General features: G+C 47.9%; 3 protein-coding genes across 4 annotated transcripts; 1 reads left to right on the top strand and 2 right to left on the bottom strand.

Moving 5' to 3' along the window:
• Positions 1–1,635: 1,635 nt before the first annotated feature.
• Positions 1,636–3,236, bottom strand: LOC136948937 (proline-rich protein 13-like). Of its 2 annotated transcripts, XM_067243104.1 has the most exons (5): positions 3,154–3,236; positions 2,797–2,850; positions 2,595–2,675; positions 2,230–2,537; positions 1,636–1,900 (listed from the first exon to the last, which is right to left on the bottom strand). In XM_067243104.1, the coding sequence occupies exons 2-5, from the start codon at positions 2,810–2,812 to the stop codon at positions 1,865–1,867; spliced, it is 441 nt and encodes a 146-aa protein (XP_067099205.1). In that variant the 5' UTR covers positions 2,813–2,850; positions 3,154–3,236; the 3' UTR covers positions 1,636–1,864. The 2 variants fall into 2 exon arrangements, with proteins under 2 accessions (XP_067099205.1, XP_067099198.1); XM_067243097.1 differs by having other exon boundaries at positions 2,230–2,675.
• A 1,696-nt stretch (positions 3,237–4,932) lies between these two features.
• On the bottom strand, positions 4,933–11,794 carry LOC136949280 (bone morphogenetic protein receptor type-2-like). Its single transcript, XM_067243529.1, has 11 exons — positions 11,770–11,794; positions 10,834–11,028; positions 9,768–9,947; positions 9,388–9,477; positions 8,465–8,574; positions 8,164–8,382; positions 7,499–7,613; positions 7,073–7,278; positions 5,929–6,082; positions 5,470–5,606; positions 4,933–5,037 (listed from the first exon to the last, which is right to left on the bottom strand). The coding sequence occupies exons 1-11, from the start codon at positions 11,792–11,794 to the stop codon at positions 4,933–4,935; spliced, it is 1,536 nt and encodes a 511-aa protein (XP_067099630.1).
• A 42-nt stretch (positions 11,795–11,836) lies between these two features.
• On the top strand, positions 11,837–18,323 carry LOC136943045 (cell division cycle-associated protein 7-like). The gene is made up of 9 exons (XM_067236228.1): positions 11,837–11,998; positions 12,778–12,903; positions 13,189–13,482; positions 13,613–13,705; positions 14,064–14,210; positions 14,384–14,527; positions 14,842–14,991; positions 16,733–16,869; positions 18,260–18,323. The coding sequence occupies exons 1-9, from the start codon at positions 11,837–11,839 to the stop codon at positions 18,321–18,323; spliced, it is 1,317 nt and encodes a 438-aa protein (XP_067092329.1).
• Positions 18,324–18,775: the final 452 nt, after the last annotated feature.

The following is an 18,775-nucleotide window of genomic DNA, read 5'->3' as shown; positions in this document are numbered from 1 at the left end:
TAAAATGTTATTGGATTTGATTTGGCTAGGATAAGTTTCTGGTTTTTTTGGAGGTCTGGTACTAGGGAGCTGGTCGAGCAGGTTATAAAGGGGTGTACTAGCTTGTGCTAGCTTCGGGGTACATTTACATTTAGTCATTTAGCAGACGCTCTTATTCAGAGCGACTTACAGTAAGTACAGGGACATTCTCCCCGAGGCAAGTAGGGTGAAGTGCCTTGCCCAAGGACACAACGTCATTCGGCACGGCCGGGGATTGAACCAACAACCTTCTGATTAATAGCCCGACTCCCTAACCGCTCAGCCATCTGACCCCTGGGGGAGTGGACTAGCTGGTGCTAGGCTGGGGGGACTGGTACTAACTAGGCGACGAGCCCCCCTCCCATTATAAACCAATCTCAGTGGAAGGTTATGTAAGGGTGTAGTCATCCCTGTAACAGCCTCCCTCCCTTCCCTCACTTTCTCCTCCCTAACTCCCCTCTTGTCTTCCTTTCCCTCCTGTTCCCTCCTCCATAGCTCCCCTATTCTCTTGTTCTCGTTATCCCTTTCCCAGAAAGCTAGAAATTAGCATTTGGCTTCTCTCTGCATGTGGAGATGTTCCATGTCAGTGATACTATTATTGTTATACCGTGCTTGGTATCTGAGATGTCGTTATTTTGAAGTTGGTGTTGTTGTTGTTGCTCTGTGCCTGGTAAATACAGAACGTTCCCCTGCCTCTAACCACCGTTAAAACTGAGCTTCTCTGATCCCTAACGTTCTGCTATGTTTTCTAGAAGCACTTTTTCTCTGCTCCACAATGGAATCTGACAAAGCAATGCTGGTCACCTACGCTGGTCACCTGTGCTGGTCACCTGTGCTGGTCACCTGGCTAGATCACCTGTCTCTCTACCCCTCCTCCATGTCTCCACCCTCCATGTGTCCTGTGACTTTCTCCCCCCCATCCTTCTCTTTACCTCTCCACCCTTCCTCTCCACCCCTCTCCTCCTTTCAACACGTCTTCCTCTTCACCTCATTAAAACAAGAACATCTTAAAATAGGTTACAGAATAATATACTTACTCAAAATTCATGGATCCATTCCTTCAAAATATGATAGGAAACAGACTTTATGATTCGACTTCTGAAATTGAATCCCAGTTCTTTAACTCCAGTTATGCTTTCAAATTTTTTTTGATTGCGATCAGAATGTCGGTATGGCTAGCTAGCTAGCTAGCTGGTTATAGATAAAATGTTGCCTAGTTTTTGACCTCATGGCATTTTCAGTGGCTGAAAAGTGAGCTGTACCAGTTATTAATGTGCTTACAAAGCTATCGAATTGGTCAGAGGGCACTTGTCTTGGCACTGGACTTTTCCTGCCAACATTGTCAACACAACTTCCTACATTAGAATGTTGGGATGTCAGGATGTTGTGTGAGTGTACAAACACCCTAACATCCTGCCTCACCCCTGCCTCACCCCTGCAGAGAGAACACAGCCAGTCATGCTGGGATCTTTGCGGGATGCATTCGACCGCCAGCAGAGGGCACCATACTGTCAAACTTCAAATTCACAAATTCACCACATGCTTGAAGACACACTTTAGGAACCTTCATTTTGAGATGTACAAATGAAATGCACAAACACAAAATAAAAGTATTAATTTCATTTAAATATTGCTTTTAATCAATTACAGGTTTATTACATAGAATGCTCATGATTAATACAGTTTTGTACATGGCCCGTTAAAAATTATTTACAGGACGCACAAATACTTTGAATCAAGATAAAAAATATATCGTTATTATACACTATTATGTCTGTTGTTAAACCATGGGTGGTTGTATTTGGTTTATCTTCATAACATGGCAGGTTTCTGAACGCTTCAGATGTCAGTCTGAGCTGCTGCTGCTGCTGCTGCTGGAAGACTACAGGGGAGAGAACTCAGAGTTATTGTTCTAGAACCTAGTCTTACTGTTCCAGAACCCAGAGTTACTGTTCTAGAACCCAGAGTTATTGTTCTAGAACCTAGAGTTAATTCCACTCCAGAACACATTTAGACCTCTAGAATCTAGAGCTGTGTTAAGACGAGGGATAATTAATACACGACACATACTGAGTGCAAACTCATCAGTCATGTGACCTAGGGGTGTTAACCCAGTTTGAGTAGAATGATAATAGAAGGAATGTTATCATCCACTGTTCTCAAAGTCCGCCGCTCCTCCCTGTGACTGGGCTCCTGGACCCTCCCACTCACCTTGCCATGGTGGCTGTGCTTCTTGTGAGCTTTCTTAGCTTTCTTCATCTTCTTCATCTTTTTGTGACCTTTGTGACCGGCGACTCCCATGCCCATCCCAGCCACGGGAAGCCCCGCCCCCGGTCCGTGGTGATGGTGTGAGCCAGGGTGGACACCCCCGGGGTAGGGTCCAGGGTGGATCCCCCCAGGGGGAACTCCAGGGTAGCACCCAGGGCCGGTGGGGTACGGCTGGCCTCCGGGGGCTCCGTAGGGCATGGTCCCTGGAGCCATGGGTGGGGGCATGTGGGGGTTCATGCCTGGGTTCATGCCTGGGGTCATGCCTGGGGGGTAGGCTGGGTTGGAGCCTGGAGCATATGGGCCTTGACCAGGGGGGAAGGCTGGGTTCGAGCCTGGAGCATATGGGCCTTGGCCAGGGGGGAAGGCTGGGTAGGCCGGGTTTGGAGGTCCTTGATGAAATAACACAGTTTGCCTGACTGTAAATCTTCAAATACACGTAATTACACTTATATTAATAAATTGTCATATTAATTACACTAATGTTATATTATCCTTAGTGGCATGCAGTACCTTGATTTGGCCACATAATGTATATCTGAAACTGACACACTGTCCGATGATATCCTGTAGAGAAGAAAACGGTCATACATAGTTAGGCTAGTTGTTACTAGGATTTGTCAATTTACTAGTTATCCCATCTAATCAATGTTTACAAACAAATCTTGACTAGAAATGGAAAGAAAGCTCGAAACATTTAGTGGGTTATATACACCTGCGTTGTCCACCCCACCCACAACGCAATAATCGTTATTTCCATAACTATCTAAGCTTACATAGCCTCAACCAAATACATAGACAATCCGGGGACAGTAACACTAAGTATTTTTTAGAGCAAACTATATTCGTCAATTTATCGCTCGACCATACCTGCGGTATGAAGTCTGGACTTTGACTTCGCGTCCTTCTAGGGAAGTTTGTATGAATTCTGATCAGGACTGTTTCTCTTCCGGATGCTAACTGCGTAATGTAAACAAGCCCCGCCTCTCCATAAAAGTCCACATTTCTTCCACTCAACAGAAGATTCAGGTTATCTGCACTCATCTATGCGCAACGAGAGCCGAGTTGGTCTCAGCGCGTGCTGCAGTGCGAGATACTCAAAGTGACATAAAACTAGAAGAGATCTTACCTGTGTTAGTGTCACGCTGGTAACTGGACCTCATATCATTTTAATTCATTAATACAAAAATACACTATAAACACGCAGCGAATTCACCAGGAATATTTTTTGACGCCGTGATTTTCAAACATCTCCTTCATATGGCCATGGGTGATCAGGAATATCTCTATTCTCAGTCATGTTGACATCGGTAACTCCCTCTGTCTCATCAATAACGTACCTTTTTTTCACACACACAGTGAAAGATTATTTTTTTCAACCTTTTTTTAGATTTTCTTTTCCCAACATTTTTTTTTAACCTTTGGAAAAAAAAAATTCGAAACCAAAAAATATTTAAAAAAATCAACCTTTTGAAAACGTTTCTCAGTGAAAGGAGATGAGAGAACAGAGAAGCCAAAAACAGAGTAGAGTAAAGCAGAGCAGAGCACAATAGAGTAAAGTAGAGTATAATAGATTCCTCATCAAGTACTCACCAATGATGCAAACTTTTCTTGAAGAACTTCTTGGGAAAAATTATCTTCTTGTTGCTGTCTTCCAAGCTCCATGGTAGCTTCGGAGACTATCTTACCATTGTTGTGCGACTAAATACAGATTAAAACTAAAATAAACGAACCTGGCTTGAAAATGTTAGAGTTAGAAAGTACAGATATTTGTTTAAAAAGTTAAAGTAAAAAGTTTTCAGAAAAATACACTGAAAAATTTGTAACAAGTACAGTAACAAAGTATTTGTTTTTTGTTACTTCCCATGTCTGTATATAGTAGGAGTCACAACTCAAATATACATTTATTGCAGATACTGCACTGTCCTATACATTTCTGATTTACTTGATGTGATTTTTTGTGTAATGTCATGTTAAATAAACAACAAGTTTACTCATCAAATGTACTACTTGGTTAATGTACCAGTTTTCCTAGATATAGTCTTCATTATGCATGAGGTTGGATCAAAATGAAAAATATGGAAAGTAAAAATATCTTAATAAAAGAAAAGTCACAAAAATTTGCTTCATAGCAGAAGTACAAAATATCTAGATGAACCAACAAAAAATAAAATTTACAACAAAAAAACAACAACTAATTAGCATGCATAAATGGATCAGTGTCAAAGTGAACAATTCAAGGGACAACCAGACCAACCTTGAGCTTAATAACAAAAAACTCTTCAGTAATGGATGCAGAAGCAGCAGAAACATGTCCTGGCTACTTATAAACGGTCTAGAAGAGCAGGGGAGCCATAAGGGTGGGGGGGAGGGGGGATGAGGATGATTCTAGGGGCCCTGGTCAGACAGGGTGGGGGGAGGGGGGGGGCCCTGGTCAGACAGGGAGCCCAGCAGAACCCCTTACTTTACTGCATGGTTTTGATTTTGGGGCCCAGAGTACAATGAGCCAGGGGGCCCAGAAACCCCAGGGGGCCCAGATTCCCCAGGGTGCCCAGAAACCCCAGGGTGCCCAGAGTCTCCAGGGGGCCCAGAGTCCTTAGCGGCGCCTCTGTAGAAGAGGAACTCCTTGAGTAGACGTGGGGAGCCGTGTCAGGCTTGGAGGGTGAGAAGCCTGTCCAGAGCACACTGGGACGTTAATCTTGCATCTGCGTCGTGATCCCAGCAGTCTGTCACAATATCCTCAAGTGAAAACACCTGAAACAGATCAAAAAAGAAAGAAAGATTAATCAGATTAAAATAGATTTTTTGGGTTATACACGCAGTGAAGCTGAGTATAGCGCCACACAGTGAAGCTGAGTATAGCCCCACGCAGTGAAGCTGAGTATAGCACCACGCAGTGAAGCTGAGTATAGCACCATGCAGTGAAGCTGAGTATAGCGCCACGCAGTGAAGCTGAGTATAGCCCCACGCAGTGAAGCTGAGTATAGCACCACGCAGTGAAGCTGAGTATAGCACCACGCAGTGAAGCTGAGTATAGCACCACGCAGTGAAGCTGAGTATAGCACCACGCAGTGAAGCTGAGTATAGCACCACGCAGTGAAGCTGAGTATAGCACCATGCAGTGAAGCTGAGTATAGCACCACGCAGTGAAGCTGAGTATAGCACCATGCAGTGAAGCCACGGTACCTGGAAGGCCTGCTCCCAGTGTTTGGGTATCGCAGGTCTCTGTCTCCTCTCGGCCACATGCAGACAGAGGAGCTCCAGCGAGGGACAGACCCCCAGCTCGGTCTCATAGGGCAGGGCATGCTCCGGCACAGCGCTGCCTAGGGGAATAAAAAAAGCAGCCCACAGTCAAACACTAGATGACAAAGGCTGACTGGAATCTCACACCCCAAATATACAAGCCAGCAAGAGAGAGGAGCCTACCAGTGTAGAGGTTAGAGCAGAGCGAGAAAGCAGCTACCAGTGAAGAGGGTAGAGCAGAGAGAGAGACCAGCTACCAGTGTAGAGGGTAGAGCAGAGAGAGCAGCCTACCAGTGTAGAGGGTAGAGCAGAGAGAGAGCAGCCTACCAGTGTAGAGGGTAGAGCAGAGAGAGAGAGACCAGCTACCAGTGTAGATGGTAGAGCAGAGAGAGAGCAGCCTACCAGTGTAGAGAGTAGAGCAGCGAGTCCAGATCTCCCAGAGCAGCAGGCCCAAAGCATACACGTCTCCCTGAATCATCCACTTGCTGCTCCGAAGGTTCACGCTGCCCTCCAGCACCTCTGGAGACATGTAGATCAGAGTGCCCACCAGGCTGCCCTGTCCAGGGAGACACCAGAGCACAGCACAGATACCTCTGTTAATCACAGCACAGATACCTCTGTTAATCACAGCACAGATACCTCTGTTAATCACAGTACAGATACCTCTGGTGTTTAACAGAGCACACACACATAACAGACACATAGTAGCACCATATTATCTCTGTTCTCTCCCCTTTCCTCCTATTTCCTTTCACTTCACGTGTGGAAAAAAAATATTTGAAAGGAAAGATGAGGATACTCTGCTTTACGCTTCTCTGTTCTCCCTTCTCCTTTTACTTCACTTGACCTGTGGATTTTTCAAAAAAAGTTTTAGAAAAAATATTTTTGAAAAAAGTTTTAGAAAAAATATTTTTGAAAAAAGCTTTAGAAAAAATATTTTTGAAAAAAGTTTTAGAAAAAATATTTTAGAAAAAAGTTTTAGAAAAAATCTTTTAGAAAAAAGTTTTAGAAAAAATCTTTTAGAAAAAAAGTTTTAGAAAAAATCTTTTAGAAAAAATCTTTTAGAAAAAAAAATTCTAAAAGATTTTTTCAAAAACCTTTTTCGAAAAATCCACAGGTCAAGTGAAGTGAAAGGAAATAGGAGGAAAGGGGAGAGAACAGAGATAATATGGTGCTACTATGTGTCTGTTATGTGTGTGTGCTCTGCTTAACACCTTAGAAAAAAAAAATTTGAAAAAAGTTTTTGAAAAAGAAATTGTGAAAAGTTTTTGAAAAATCTTTTAGAAAAAATCTTTTAGAAACAATCTTTTAGAAAAAATCTTTTAGAAAAAATATTTGTGAAAAAATATTATAACAAATATTTTTTCACAAATATTATAAAAAAAAAAAATATATATATCTATATATATACAGAGACGCGTAAAGCAGAGTATCCTCATCTTTCCTTTCAAATCTTTTTTTTCCACACGTGAAGTGAAAGGATATAGGAGGAAAGGGGAGACAAAAAATATTTGTGAAAAAAATCGCTTTGAAAGGTGAGTCTCACCTGGGTTATGGTTCCACTGTTGCCCTGCCCTGTCCATAGGCCCCCCTGCCTGGTTCCTGGGCCCCCCTCCCTGGTTCCTGGGCCCCGCTGGGAGTTATACAGGATGGAGGAGCAGCTGAAGTCGGAGAGGGCGCAGGTACCGTCTGATCTCACCAGAACGTTGCTGCTACTCAAGTCTCTGTGGGCCACAGTGGGTTTATACAGGCCTGGAAAACACACACACACAGTCAGTTGCACACACACAGACACACACACAAACATATATAAGCGCACACATAAAAGCACACACACAAATTCAAGCGCACATGTTACAGTGTATCGACAAAGGGTCATCGGATAGGGATAGGACCGTACCATGTCTATGGAGATCAGAGGGGGATAGGACCGTACCATGTCTATGGAGATCAGAGGGGGATAGGACCGTACCATGTCTAGAGAATTCAGAGTGCAGGAAGGCCAGCCCGTCTGCCAGAGACCGAGCGAGGCGGAGGGAAGACGGCCAATCACAGGAGCTTTTGGTCAGGAAGAGGTGGAGTGAACTCTGGAACAGCAAGTACAGCCTAACTATCGACATTCTTAGAAACTGAAGAAAATTGAAAAAATGTGTACTCAATTATAAAACTCTCGAATATAAGTAACAACTCGGTTAAAGAATCAGCGGTTAAAGAATCAGGCTAGTAATCAGAAGGTTGCTGGTTCGATCCCCGGCTCTGCCAATGACGTTGTGTCCTTGGGCAAGGCACTTCACCCTACTTGCCTCGGGGAGAATGTCCCTGTACTTACTGTAAGTCGCTCTGGATAAGAGCGTCTGCTAAATGACTAAATGTAAATGTAAATGTAACTCATAAAAAAATCGGTTGCAAAAACATTCTGCTTTTTATCCAGAAAAAACGCATCTCATTGCCCCTGTTCACTTGTGTTTGTTTACAGGCCAGTCTTGACATCTCCAACATGGCGGCAGAGTTTAATCCAAAGGCCAATGTGACATCTATGTATACAAGCCTGGTATGACTCAGAGAACATCAAGGTCATGTGACTCAAAGAACATAAAGGTCATGTGACTCAGAGAACATCAAGGTCATGTGACTCACATACGCCGCCAGCTCCAGCACCAGCACCATCTCTCCGCCCTCCAGTCTCCCGGCGCCCAGGAAGTCCGCTATCCCAGCATGCACCAGGAGGGGCAGCTTGTATACCTCCCGCTCTGTGGTAAAGCTGTGTTCGTTTCCCGCAAGGTACACCTTCACTGCCACCATCGCCCCCTTCTGGAAACCACGCCACACGGTCGCAAAGTGCCCCTTCCCTATCACCTGCAACATGATACATGACAGACCATCTGAAAAATAACTTTATCAATTAATACATGTTGGTGAGGTCCAGACCAGAACTTACCTCATGTAACTCCATGTTGGTGAGGTCTAAATCAGGTCTTTCCACCATATTGGTGAGGTCCAGACTAGGGCTGGTTGGCTTGTGACCATGCTGAGAGGAAAGCAGGGTATCTGGGAGTTGAATACAGAGACATCAGTTTATTACAGCTGACGTGCAGACTAGACGTGAGAGTCAGAGCAGGGGGCCTTACAGAGTCCTCTGAATGTTGTTCTTTGAAAGTTCTCACATCTTGAGTAGGAGGGGGAGTGGAGAGTGAGGAGAGGCTGGACAAAAGGGAGTGAGATGTTTGAGATGAAAGCCAAGGCCAGTCCATATCAGGGGAGATAGACTGACGGAGGGCGGAGGAGGAAAAAAATTAAGAAGAATACAACTGGTCGTATTAAAAGGAAGGTCAAATGTTATCTCAGAACAGAACTAAGAAGAGAGGGTTGAGGAGCGTTGAGGACAGGAAGACAGGGTTGGGGACAGGAAGACAGGGTTGGGGACAGGAAGACAGGGTTGGGGACAGGGAGACAGGGTTGGGGACAGGAAGACAGGGTTGGGGACAGGAAGTCAGGGTTGGGGACAGGAAGACAGGGTTGGGGACAGGAAGACAGGGTTGGGGAAAGGAAGACAGGGTTGGGGACAGGAAGACAGGGTTGGGGACACGAAGTCAGGGTTGGGGAAAGGAAGACAGGGTTGGGGAAAGGAAGACAGGGTTGGGGACAGGAAGACAGGGTTGGGGAAAGGAAGACAGGGTTGGGGACAGGAAGACAGGGTTGGGGACAGGAAGACAGGGTTGGGGACAGGAAGACAGGGTTGAGGGGACACACAGCTGCCTCTTAGCTACTAGGCATGTTGAACAGCAAATGGCAGCGTCTCAACTGCAACAATGTGCAACAATAACAGTGCAACAATAACATCTCAAGTACAGTATAATTTACCTTTGAAGTGTCTACACTTGACTGCTGTGAAAAGCGTGACTACGAAAACCAAGCATCCGAGCAGAATACTGACAGCCACCAGTCCACCACCTGCGCACACACAGCTCAGTGGTAGAACATGGGGATGGGTATAGCTCAGTGGTAGAACATGGGGATGGGTATAGCTCAGTGGTAGAACATGGGGATGGGTATAGCTAGGATGGGATGGGAGGGAGGGAGGGAGGGAGGGAGGGAGGGAGGGAGGGAGGGAGGGAGGGAGGGAGGGAGGGAGGGAGGGAGGGAGGGAGGGAGGGAGGGAGGGAGGGAGGGGGAAATTCAGAACAGGAGGGAGAAAGGGAGTGGATGCAGGATAAGGACAAAGCACAAGGTCAGGTTTCTACCTTCCGTACCCACTAGGCTGCCGGGGCGGAGGGGGTTTGCTGTCTCCTGCTCGGGGCTCCAGGTGATGTTGTCGATGGCGTTGCAGAGGTCTGAGCTGCACACACACCTGACCAGATACTCGTCCTGTCTGGTTATGGAGCAGGTGGGGAGGGGACAAGGCAGGTCCATGACACTGCAGCCTGAGACACACACACACACGCATCCATGGACACACACACACATCCATGGACACACACACACACATGCACATAAAGAAATTCTGATTTGACATTAGGACGTTAGGAGACACTTGAATTCAAAGCCACATCCAAATACTGCATTACCCGTGACCAGGGTCCCATGTGGTCAGTTAGCTTTTGTAACAGAGGTCGGATTACTGTGATCGAAACCCCTCTCAACATGTCTGTACCCTAACCTCCTCTACATGTCTGTACCTCATGTCTGTACCCTAACCTCCTCTACATGTCTGTACCTCATGTCTGTACCCTAACCTCCTCTACATGTCTGTACCTCATGTCTGTACCCTAACCTCCTCTACATGTCTGTACCTCATGTCTGTACCCTAACCTCCTCTACATGTCTGTACCTCATGTCTGTACCCTAACCTCCTCTATATGTCTGTACCTCATGTCTGTACCCTCCCCCTCCTCTATATGTCTGTACCTCATGTCTGTACCCTAACCTCCTCTACATGTCTGTACCTCATGTCTGTACCCTAACCTCCTCTATATGTCTGTACCTCATGTCTGTACCCTAACCTCCTCTACATGTCTGTACCTCATGTCTGTACCCTAACCTCCTCTACATGTCTGTACCTCATGTCTGTACCCTAACCTCCTCTACATGTCTGTACCTCATGTCTGTACCCTAACCTCCTCTACATGTCTGTACCTCATGTCTGTACCCTAACCTCCTCTATGTCTGTACCTCATGTCTGTACCCTAACCTCCTCTATGTCTGTACCTCATGTCTGTACCCTAACCTCCTCTATGTCTGTACCTCATGTCTGTACCCTAACCTCCTCTACATGTCTGTACCTCATGTCTGTACCCTCCCCCTCCTCACCGAGGTAGTCTTGGACATGTTGTCCTCCCTGCAGGCTCAGGTACGCCACGCAGCAGTGTGTGTTGGCGCAGAGCTGCTCGGAGCCGCTCACGTTGCCACGCTCCTTCCACGCCAGGTTCCGAGGGTTAGACACTTCAAACACACACCTCCGGCCCCGCACCTCAAGCAGCCAGCACACACACACACACAGGCAGCCTACACACTCACGCAGACACACACACAGGAACAGACACACACACATAGGCACGCACACACACAAAAGGGGACACACACACAGACCGACGCAGACACACACACACATGCAGGGATAGACACACACCCACACACACAAAGGGACATACACGCACAGAAACACAATGACAAACGATCACATCAATATGTACATGCCTAATGTAGCCAAACTGATACTATACTGGTCTATATAAACACTATACACATATGCTCTTAGATGAATAATGTATTGTGAACATAATGTTACCCATACCTTTACCCTAGTGAGAAACACTTGTTTTAAATACTTGTTTTAAACAACAAACATTACATTCAGTAGATTACAAGGATCAGAAGTCCTGGTTTGAAGTGTATTTCGGTAGTGTGTTGATCAGGCACATTGCAAGTGACTAAACCTCAGCTACCAGACACAGTGTAATAGTTATAATATCTAAAATATCATATAGTACAGTGCAGCAAGAAAACAAAAAATGTTCTGATGTATCAAAATGTTTTATAAACATATTTGACAAGCAGTCAAGTGAATGTCAAGTTCTCTGCGTATGTGAACGTCGTATGACGCCAGGGTACGACCTACACTCTTCACATTCCTATTTCTTATCTTGAACATCACACAGATTATTCTAAATTCAAACCCAAATCAACACTCTTTGCCAATCGATAAAACACCGCAGCCGTCTGAAAGAAAAAGAAAGTGACACTCACCCAGTACTCCAGAAGTCAGTTGCATGGTTATGAAAGTGTGTGTGCTGTGAGCGTGCAGCCTGGGACAATGCGGAGCGGGGGCACACACACTCCCTCCCACCGCTCCGCACCTGCGTGCCCACACACCCGCGTGCCCACACACCCTCATCAACGGGACCTGATAGAACACAAGGACACCAAGGACGCTAGAAACGCCATGCTGAAGGAATTTGGGGAATTTATTTGGACCGTTCGTTAGTTGCATTAATTTAATTCAACGCATGAGCAGCAACAATAAATGCAGACATTTTAACGAAACATATACCTTATGCAGTCATATAGGCGGTGGGACTAGCTTTGTGTGTAAACTGAAGTTCTTCCATAATAAAAATCCAACATTAAAGAGAAATATTTTAAATACTCACTTGGAGATGCCAAAAACGAAGTTCAAAAGCTCGAGGCTACAGCTAAATAAACAGAAAAAAGCCTAGATGGAGAACTAGAAAATATTTTTTGTTTGTTTGTTTGTTGATTATTATTTTAAAACGATGGATGGCAATAACCACTCATCAATCTTGTCATATATTCTGGCTCCCAATGCGCTAGTGAAAAATGAGGGGGAAAGTAGTTGATTGACGGTTACCGACCCCTGTTGATGACTTTTTCACTTGCTCTTCACGTGCTTGTCTTCTTCGACCTGCTTATCAGATAATTGGACATTTAGGGTTAAATAGGCGGGACTTAAAAAACAACAGCTTTTGAATCCCAGGTTGCACGCACTGCTGTGACTGACTGACTGAAGATGGAAAATGTAACGACACTCATACTTGACCAATATTAGTGTTATTTATGAAACATGTTCATTGGCGTAACTAGTACCTAGAATCAAACCGGTTCAGATGCGTAACGAGACGAATTAAACGTGTTCACAGGGCTCTCAAAAAGTTTGGTGTGAGATAACCATAGATCTCAACGTGTTCATGGTCGTAGTTATATATGTCTCTGTTGTGTTGTCATCATCCCCCGCAGATCGGTGCTCTGAGTATGGACTGTCGCGCCAAACGTTTGGCTGACATCTTTGCTGAAGAGTCAGAAAACGATCAGACGTTTTATGGATTCTCCGACAGTGAGACAAGTGATCATTTGGACATCAAGGTGCGACTTTGTTTTATAGTCCATATCGGACCGGCCTGAGTTTGTCAGATATGCAACTATATTCCATAACCAAGCTGATCACAAATATATTAACTCTGCAACTATATTAACGGTTCAACGGTTATCACCCGAAGGCATCACAAACGATGTATTTTATAAGATTCCTTAACTTAAGTTGATTTGAGTAAACTCTTCCTTTACCTGACCGCCGAAATACCGTTAGAACTTTGCCCTTCTAATCCATTTTCTAAATGCACTATTCGTGTGTCTGTATAACGTGTTTAGCTCGTGCATCAGACGTCCGACAGTGGTGACGGCGCCTGTGTGACCAGGACACCTGCCCCTCCTCGCTTCCAACTGAGGGTCAGCCTGCGCTCCCAACAAACTGCTCACCCCTCCAGTGAGGAGGAGGAGAGGAAAGTTGAGGAGAAGAAAGTGAAGAAGGAGAGGAACGTTAAGGAGGAAATGGAGGAGGTGAAGTTGGTGATGAAGGCAGCTTCTGGGTCTGATTCGGAGGTGGAGGAACCCAAGTCGTTCCTTGACAAGCGGGCTCAGAACATCAAAGCCAACAAAGCTATGGTGAATAGAACCAGCTGTGACCCTTGACCCCTGATCTACCACACCTAAACATGGCTGCCCTTCAGTAGAGGGATATGGATCGATGATGGGTTGTCTAATGTGTGTGTGTGTGTGTGTGTGTGTGTGTCAGTTGGCCAGGCTGATGGCTGACCTGCAGCAGATGCCTGGAGGGGAACGGCTGCTGAAGAATCAGGGAGCCAAGCGGCTCAAAGAGAAGACTTCTGTGAGTCTGTTTCTGTTCAGAGCAGGACTGGGCCACTGAGTCATGCCCATCCATCCATCTATCAATCCATCTGTCTATTCGTCCGTCTGTCTGTTCTCTTTCCCTCTCTCTCCTTCTCTCCCTCTCTCTCTCTCCTTCTCTCTCCCTCTCTCTCCTTCTCTCCTTCTCTCCCTCTCCTTCTCTCTGTCTCTCCCTCTCCTTCTCCCTCCCTCTCTCTCCCTCTCCTTCTCTGTCTCTCCCTCTCCTTCTCCCTCCCTCTCTCTCCCTCTCCTTCTCTCTCCCTCTCTCTCCCTCTCTCTCCCTCTCTCCTTCTCTCTCTCTCTGTCTCTCTGTCTCTCCCTCCCTCCGTCCTGTGTAGCGGCCCCCCTGGTCGGGCCAGGTTGAAGGAGGCTCCAGGAGGAACCCTGAGAGGATGTCCAGGAGAAGGACCCGCTCCATGGGGTCGGGCGACGACTCTGCTGCCCCTCCAGAGCTGGAGCTCAGCTTGGAGGACGAGCTGATGGAGGTGTGTGTGTGTGTGTGTGTGTGTGTAGGGTGACCTGCTGGAGGTGTGTGTGTGTGTGTGTGTGTGGAGGACAAGCTGCTTGAGGTGTGTGTGTGTGTGTGGAGGACAAGCTGCTTGAGGTGTGTGTGTGGAGGGTTTCCTGGAATACTTCACGCCCACTTCCTGCGCCCCAGGTCCGGGGAGCATCTCGTCGCCGTGGCAACCCGCGGCCGTACCAGGGCAAGGCCCACGTGGGGCGGCCGGTGGAGGAGGTGACGGAGGAGGAGCTGGAGCTGGTGGCCGACAGTTTGACGGAGAAGGTTTACAGCAGCTCCACGGTATGTGCTCTGCACACCTCCACCCTCCGCCTCCACCCTCTCTGGGTACCTCAGGAGCTTCTGGGCGGTTCAGAGTGGGGATAGGTAAAGCTCAGAGACGTTGCCTGCTGGTATAAAGATCGTAGGTTCAAATCCCCCTGTATCTCACATTGGTTAAAAGCACCCGCTAAATGAACTTGCTACTAATACAAGTACTACTACTAGTACTACTAAGACTACTACTAGTACTACTATTAGTACTACTAAGACTACTACTAGTCATACTAGTACTACTAATACTACTACTTCTGCTGCTAATGCCCCCCCCCCCGCAGGGCAGCACGTGTCACCAGTGTCGTCAGAAGACGGTGGACACCAAGACGAGCTGCCGCGGGGAGACGTGTCGGGGGCTGCAGGGCCAGTTCTGCGGCCCCTGCCTGAGGAACCGCTACGGGGAGGACGTTAAAACGGCTCTGCTGGACCCGGTGAGAACCCTGCCAGGGTTACGCCTGGGGAACGTCGCTGCCCCGCCAGGGGGGCGTCGCTGCCCCGCCAGGGGGGCGTCGCTGCCCCGCCAGGGGGGCGTCGCTGCCCCGCCAGGGGGGCGTCGCTGCCCCGCCAGAGGGGCGTCGCTGCCCCGCCAGGGGGGCGTCGCTGCCCCGCCAGGGGGGCGTCGCTGCCCCGCCAGGGGGGCGTCGCTGCCCCGCCAGGGGGGCGTCGCTGCCCCGCCAGGGGGGCGTCGCTGCCCCGCCAGGGGGGCGTCGCTGGCCCGCCAGGGGGGCGTCGCTGCCCCGCCAGGGGGGCGTCGCTGTCTCTTACATATCATAATACGTGTGTGTATATACTCTTTCTCTCTCGTAACGTGAAATTATATATTCTTTTTTTTCCTGGATTTATTTTAAACATGTTGAACACATTTTCTGTTTCAATTGGCTTCTCACACACACCTACACACACTTTGAGACACCTCAGTTCTCTGTGTGTATCTGAGGATCTGTTGCTGTGCTGCAGTTCTTATCAGACAGAGCTCTCTGTCCACAGCTGCTCTCCAGTCACACCCCAGATCACCAATACAACCTTCACTGTTACAGTGACACACACACACACTTTCTCACTCCCACATTCTCTCACACACACTCTCACATTAACATATACACTCACACACTTTCTCTCACACACACACACACATTCTCACTCCCACATTCTGACTCACACACACTCTCACGCACACACTTCGGAAGTGTCTTTCAAGGTTAAGGAGCAGCCTTTCAACATGTGCTTGATAACGCTGTAACATGAAGGAACAACAATGGAACCACAATGTTCTTTAACTGTTTCACAGCCTGTCCTCAGGTAGGTCAGCTTGTCCTCAAGTACCTCAGCTTGTCCTCAGGTACCTCAGGTACCTCAGCTTGTCCTCAGGTACCTCAGCTTGTCCTCAGGTACCTCAGCTTGTCCTCAGCAACGTCAGCTTGTCCTCAGCAACGTCAGCTTGTCCTCAGGTACCTCAGCTTGTCCTCAGGTACCTCAGCTTGTCCTCAGGTACCCCAGCTTGTCCTCAGGTACCCCAGCTTGTCCTCAGGTACCCCAGCTTGTCCTCAGGTACCCCAGCTTGTCCTCAGGTACCTCAGCTTGTCCTCAGGTACCCCAGCTTGTCCTCAGGTACCTCAGCTTGTCCTCAGGTACGCCGATGTACACTGTGGCAGTGAAGACAGAGAGGATATGCTGTGTAGGCTAATAAAGGTGTGGTATCTGTGTAGGCTAATGAAGGGATTCAGATGGCTGAGCAGTTAGGGAATCGGGCTATTAATCAGAAGGTTGCCGGTTCGATTCCCTGCCGTGCAAAATGACGTTGTGTCCTTGGGCAAGGCACCTCACCCTACTTGCCTTGGGGGGAATGTCCCTGTACTTACTGTAAGTCGCTCTGGATAAGAGCGTCTGCTAAATGACTAAATGTAAGTGTAAGGTGTAGTATCTGTGTAGGCTAATGAAGGTGTGGTATCTGTGTGGGCTAATGAAGGTGTGGTATCTGTGTGGGCTAATGAAGGTGTGGTATCTCTGTAGGCTAATGAAGGTGTGGTATCTGTGTGGGCTAATGAAGGTGTAGTATCTGTGTGGGCTAATGAAGGTGTGGTATCTGTGTGGGCTAATGAAGGTGTGGTATCTGTGTGGGCTAATGAAGGTGTGGTATCTGTGTGGGCTAATGAAGGTGTGGTATCTGTGCAGATGTGGACCTGTCCTCCGTGTCGCGGGATCTGTAACTGCAGCTTCTGTCGTCTTAGAGATGGACGCTGTCCCACCGGCATCCTGCTCCCCATGGCCCAGTACCACGGCTTCTCTGATGTCCACTCCTACCTCAGCAGGTCAGTCCTGCCTCAGCAGCTCAGTCCTGCCTCAGCAGGTCAGTCCTGCCTCACCAGCTCAGTCCTGCCTCAGCAGATCAGTCCTGCCTCAGCAGGTCAGTCCTGCCTCAGCAGCTCAGTCCTGCCTCAGCAGGTCAGTCCTACCTCAGCAGGTCAGTCCTGCCTCAGCAGCTCAGTCCTGCCTCACCAGCTCAGTCCTGCCTCAGCAGGTCAGTCCTGCCTCAGCAGATCAGTCCTGCCTCAGCAGATCAATCCTGCCTCAGCAGATCAATCCTGCCTCAGCAGGTCAGTCCTGCCTCAGCAGGTCAGTCCTGCCTCAGCAGGTCAGTCCTGCCTCAGCAAGTCAGTCCTGCCTCAGCAGGTCAGTCCTGCCTCAGCAGGTACGTCCTGCCTCACCAGGTCAATCCTGCCTCAGCAGGTACGTCCTGCCTCAGCAGGTACGTCCTGCCTCACCAGCTCAGTCCTGCCTCAGCAGATCAGTCCTGCCTCAGCAGGTCAGTCCTGCCTCAGCAGCTCAGTCCTGCCTCAGCAGCTCAGTCCTGCCTCAGCAGGTCAGTCCTGCCTCAGCAGCTCAGTCCTGCCTCAGCAGCTCAGTCCTGCCTCACCAGCTCAGTCCTGCCTCAGCAGGTCAGTCCTGCCTCAGCAGGTCAGTCCTGCCTCAGCAGATCAGTCCTGCCTCAGCAGCTCAGTCCTGCCTCAGCAAGTCAGTCCTGCCTCAGCAGGTCAGTCCTGCCTCAGCAGCTCAGTCCTGCCTCAGCAAGTCAGTCCTGCCTCAGCAGGTCAGTCCTGCCTCAGCAGGTCAGTCCTGCCTCAGCAGGTCAGTCCTGCCTCAGCAGCTCAGTCCTGCCTCAGCAGCTCAGTCCTGCCTCACCAGCTCAGTCCTGCCTCAGCAGGTCAGTCCTGCCTCAGCAGGTCAGTCCTGCCTCAGCAGGTCAGTCCTGCCTCACCAGGTCAGTCCTGCCTCACCAGGTCAGTCCTGCCTCACCAGGTCAGTTCTGCCTCACCAGGTCAGTTCTGCCTCAGCAGGTCAGTCCTGCCTCAGCAGGTCAGTCCTGCCTCACCAGGTCAGTTCTGCCTCAGCAGGTCAGTCCTGCCTCAGCAGGTACGTCCCACACCTGAGATTTCTACATGCTCCTGAAGCCAGACTGGATATCAGGACATGATCTGGCTGTCTGGTAGGCCCTGCAGGGTAGACGCCAGTCTGAGGGCTGCAGGGCAATCAAACACACAGGTCTTTAGGAGAACATTTTATGCGTGTGTGTGTGGTTAGATAAAATATGATGAAATGTTACAATTTACCACAATGGAACAGTTGTTTTTTGTCTTCATCTGCTCCTTCTGAAACAATGTTTGTGAGCTGTTAACAGTCCTCCTCCTTGTTCTCCTGTAGTCTTCGTGACAAGCTGAAGACTGTGGAGGAAGAGGAGGGTGTGTTATCTACACGGCACAGATGAAGACCACCGGATGATGTAAACAGGGGTTGCCAGTAGAGGGGGCTGTTGATCATAGTTGCTGAACAGCCACTGGGGTTGGTTTTAGAGGGACGTTCTGTAATGAAAAGGCAGGCTAATTGAATGTTTTGTTCGATTTCTGTTTCTTTGGTTGCTATGTTAAGTGTGTATTGACGATTGTTATTTTATTACTTGCTGTGTCATTAATAAAACTATTTCACTACAGAGTTTGTCCTTGAAACTTTTTGGTCAAAGTATTTAACCCTTGTGCTGCCTTCGGGTAACATGACCCAAAGGTTCATAACGAACCATCGTTGTGTTTACTCAATACAAAAACAAATACAAATAACTTTCTTTCTGAGACAGCCCAATGGTTAAAAGAAAATGCTTCACTTTGTTTTTGTATGCGGTAAAGTTGTTGCAATATGACAGTGGGTCACAATGACTGATGGGTC

This window comes from Osmerus mordax, chromosome 1, assembly GCF_038355195.1.
Source record: "Osmerus mordax isolate fOsmMor3 chromosome 1, fOsmMor3.pri, whole genome shotgun sequence".
In the NCBI taxonomy this organism is placed as follows: Eukaryota; Metazoa; Chordata; class Actinopteri; order Osmeriformes; family Osmeridae; genus Osmerus; species Osmerus mordax.
This window is presented reverse-complemented; position numbering and strand designations above follow the sequence as displayed.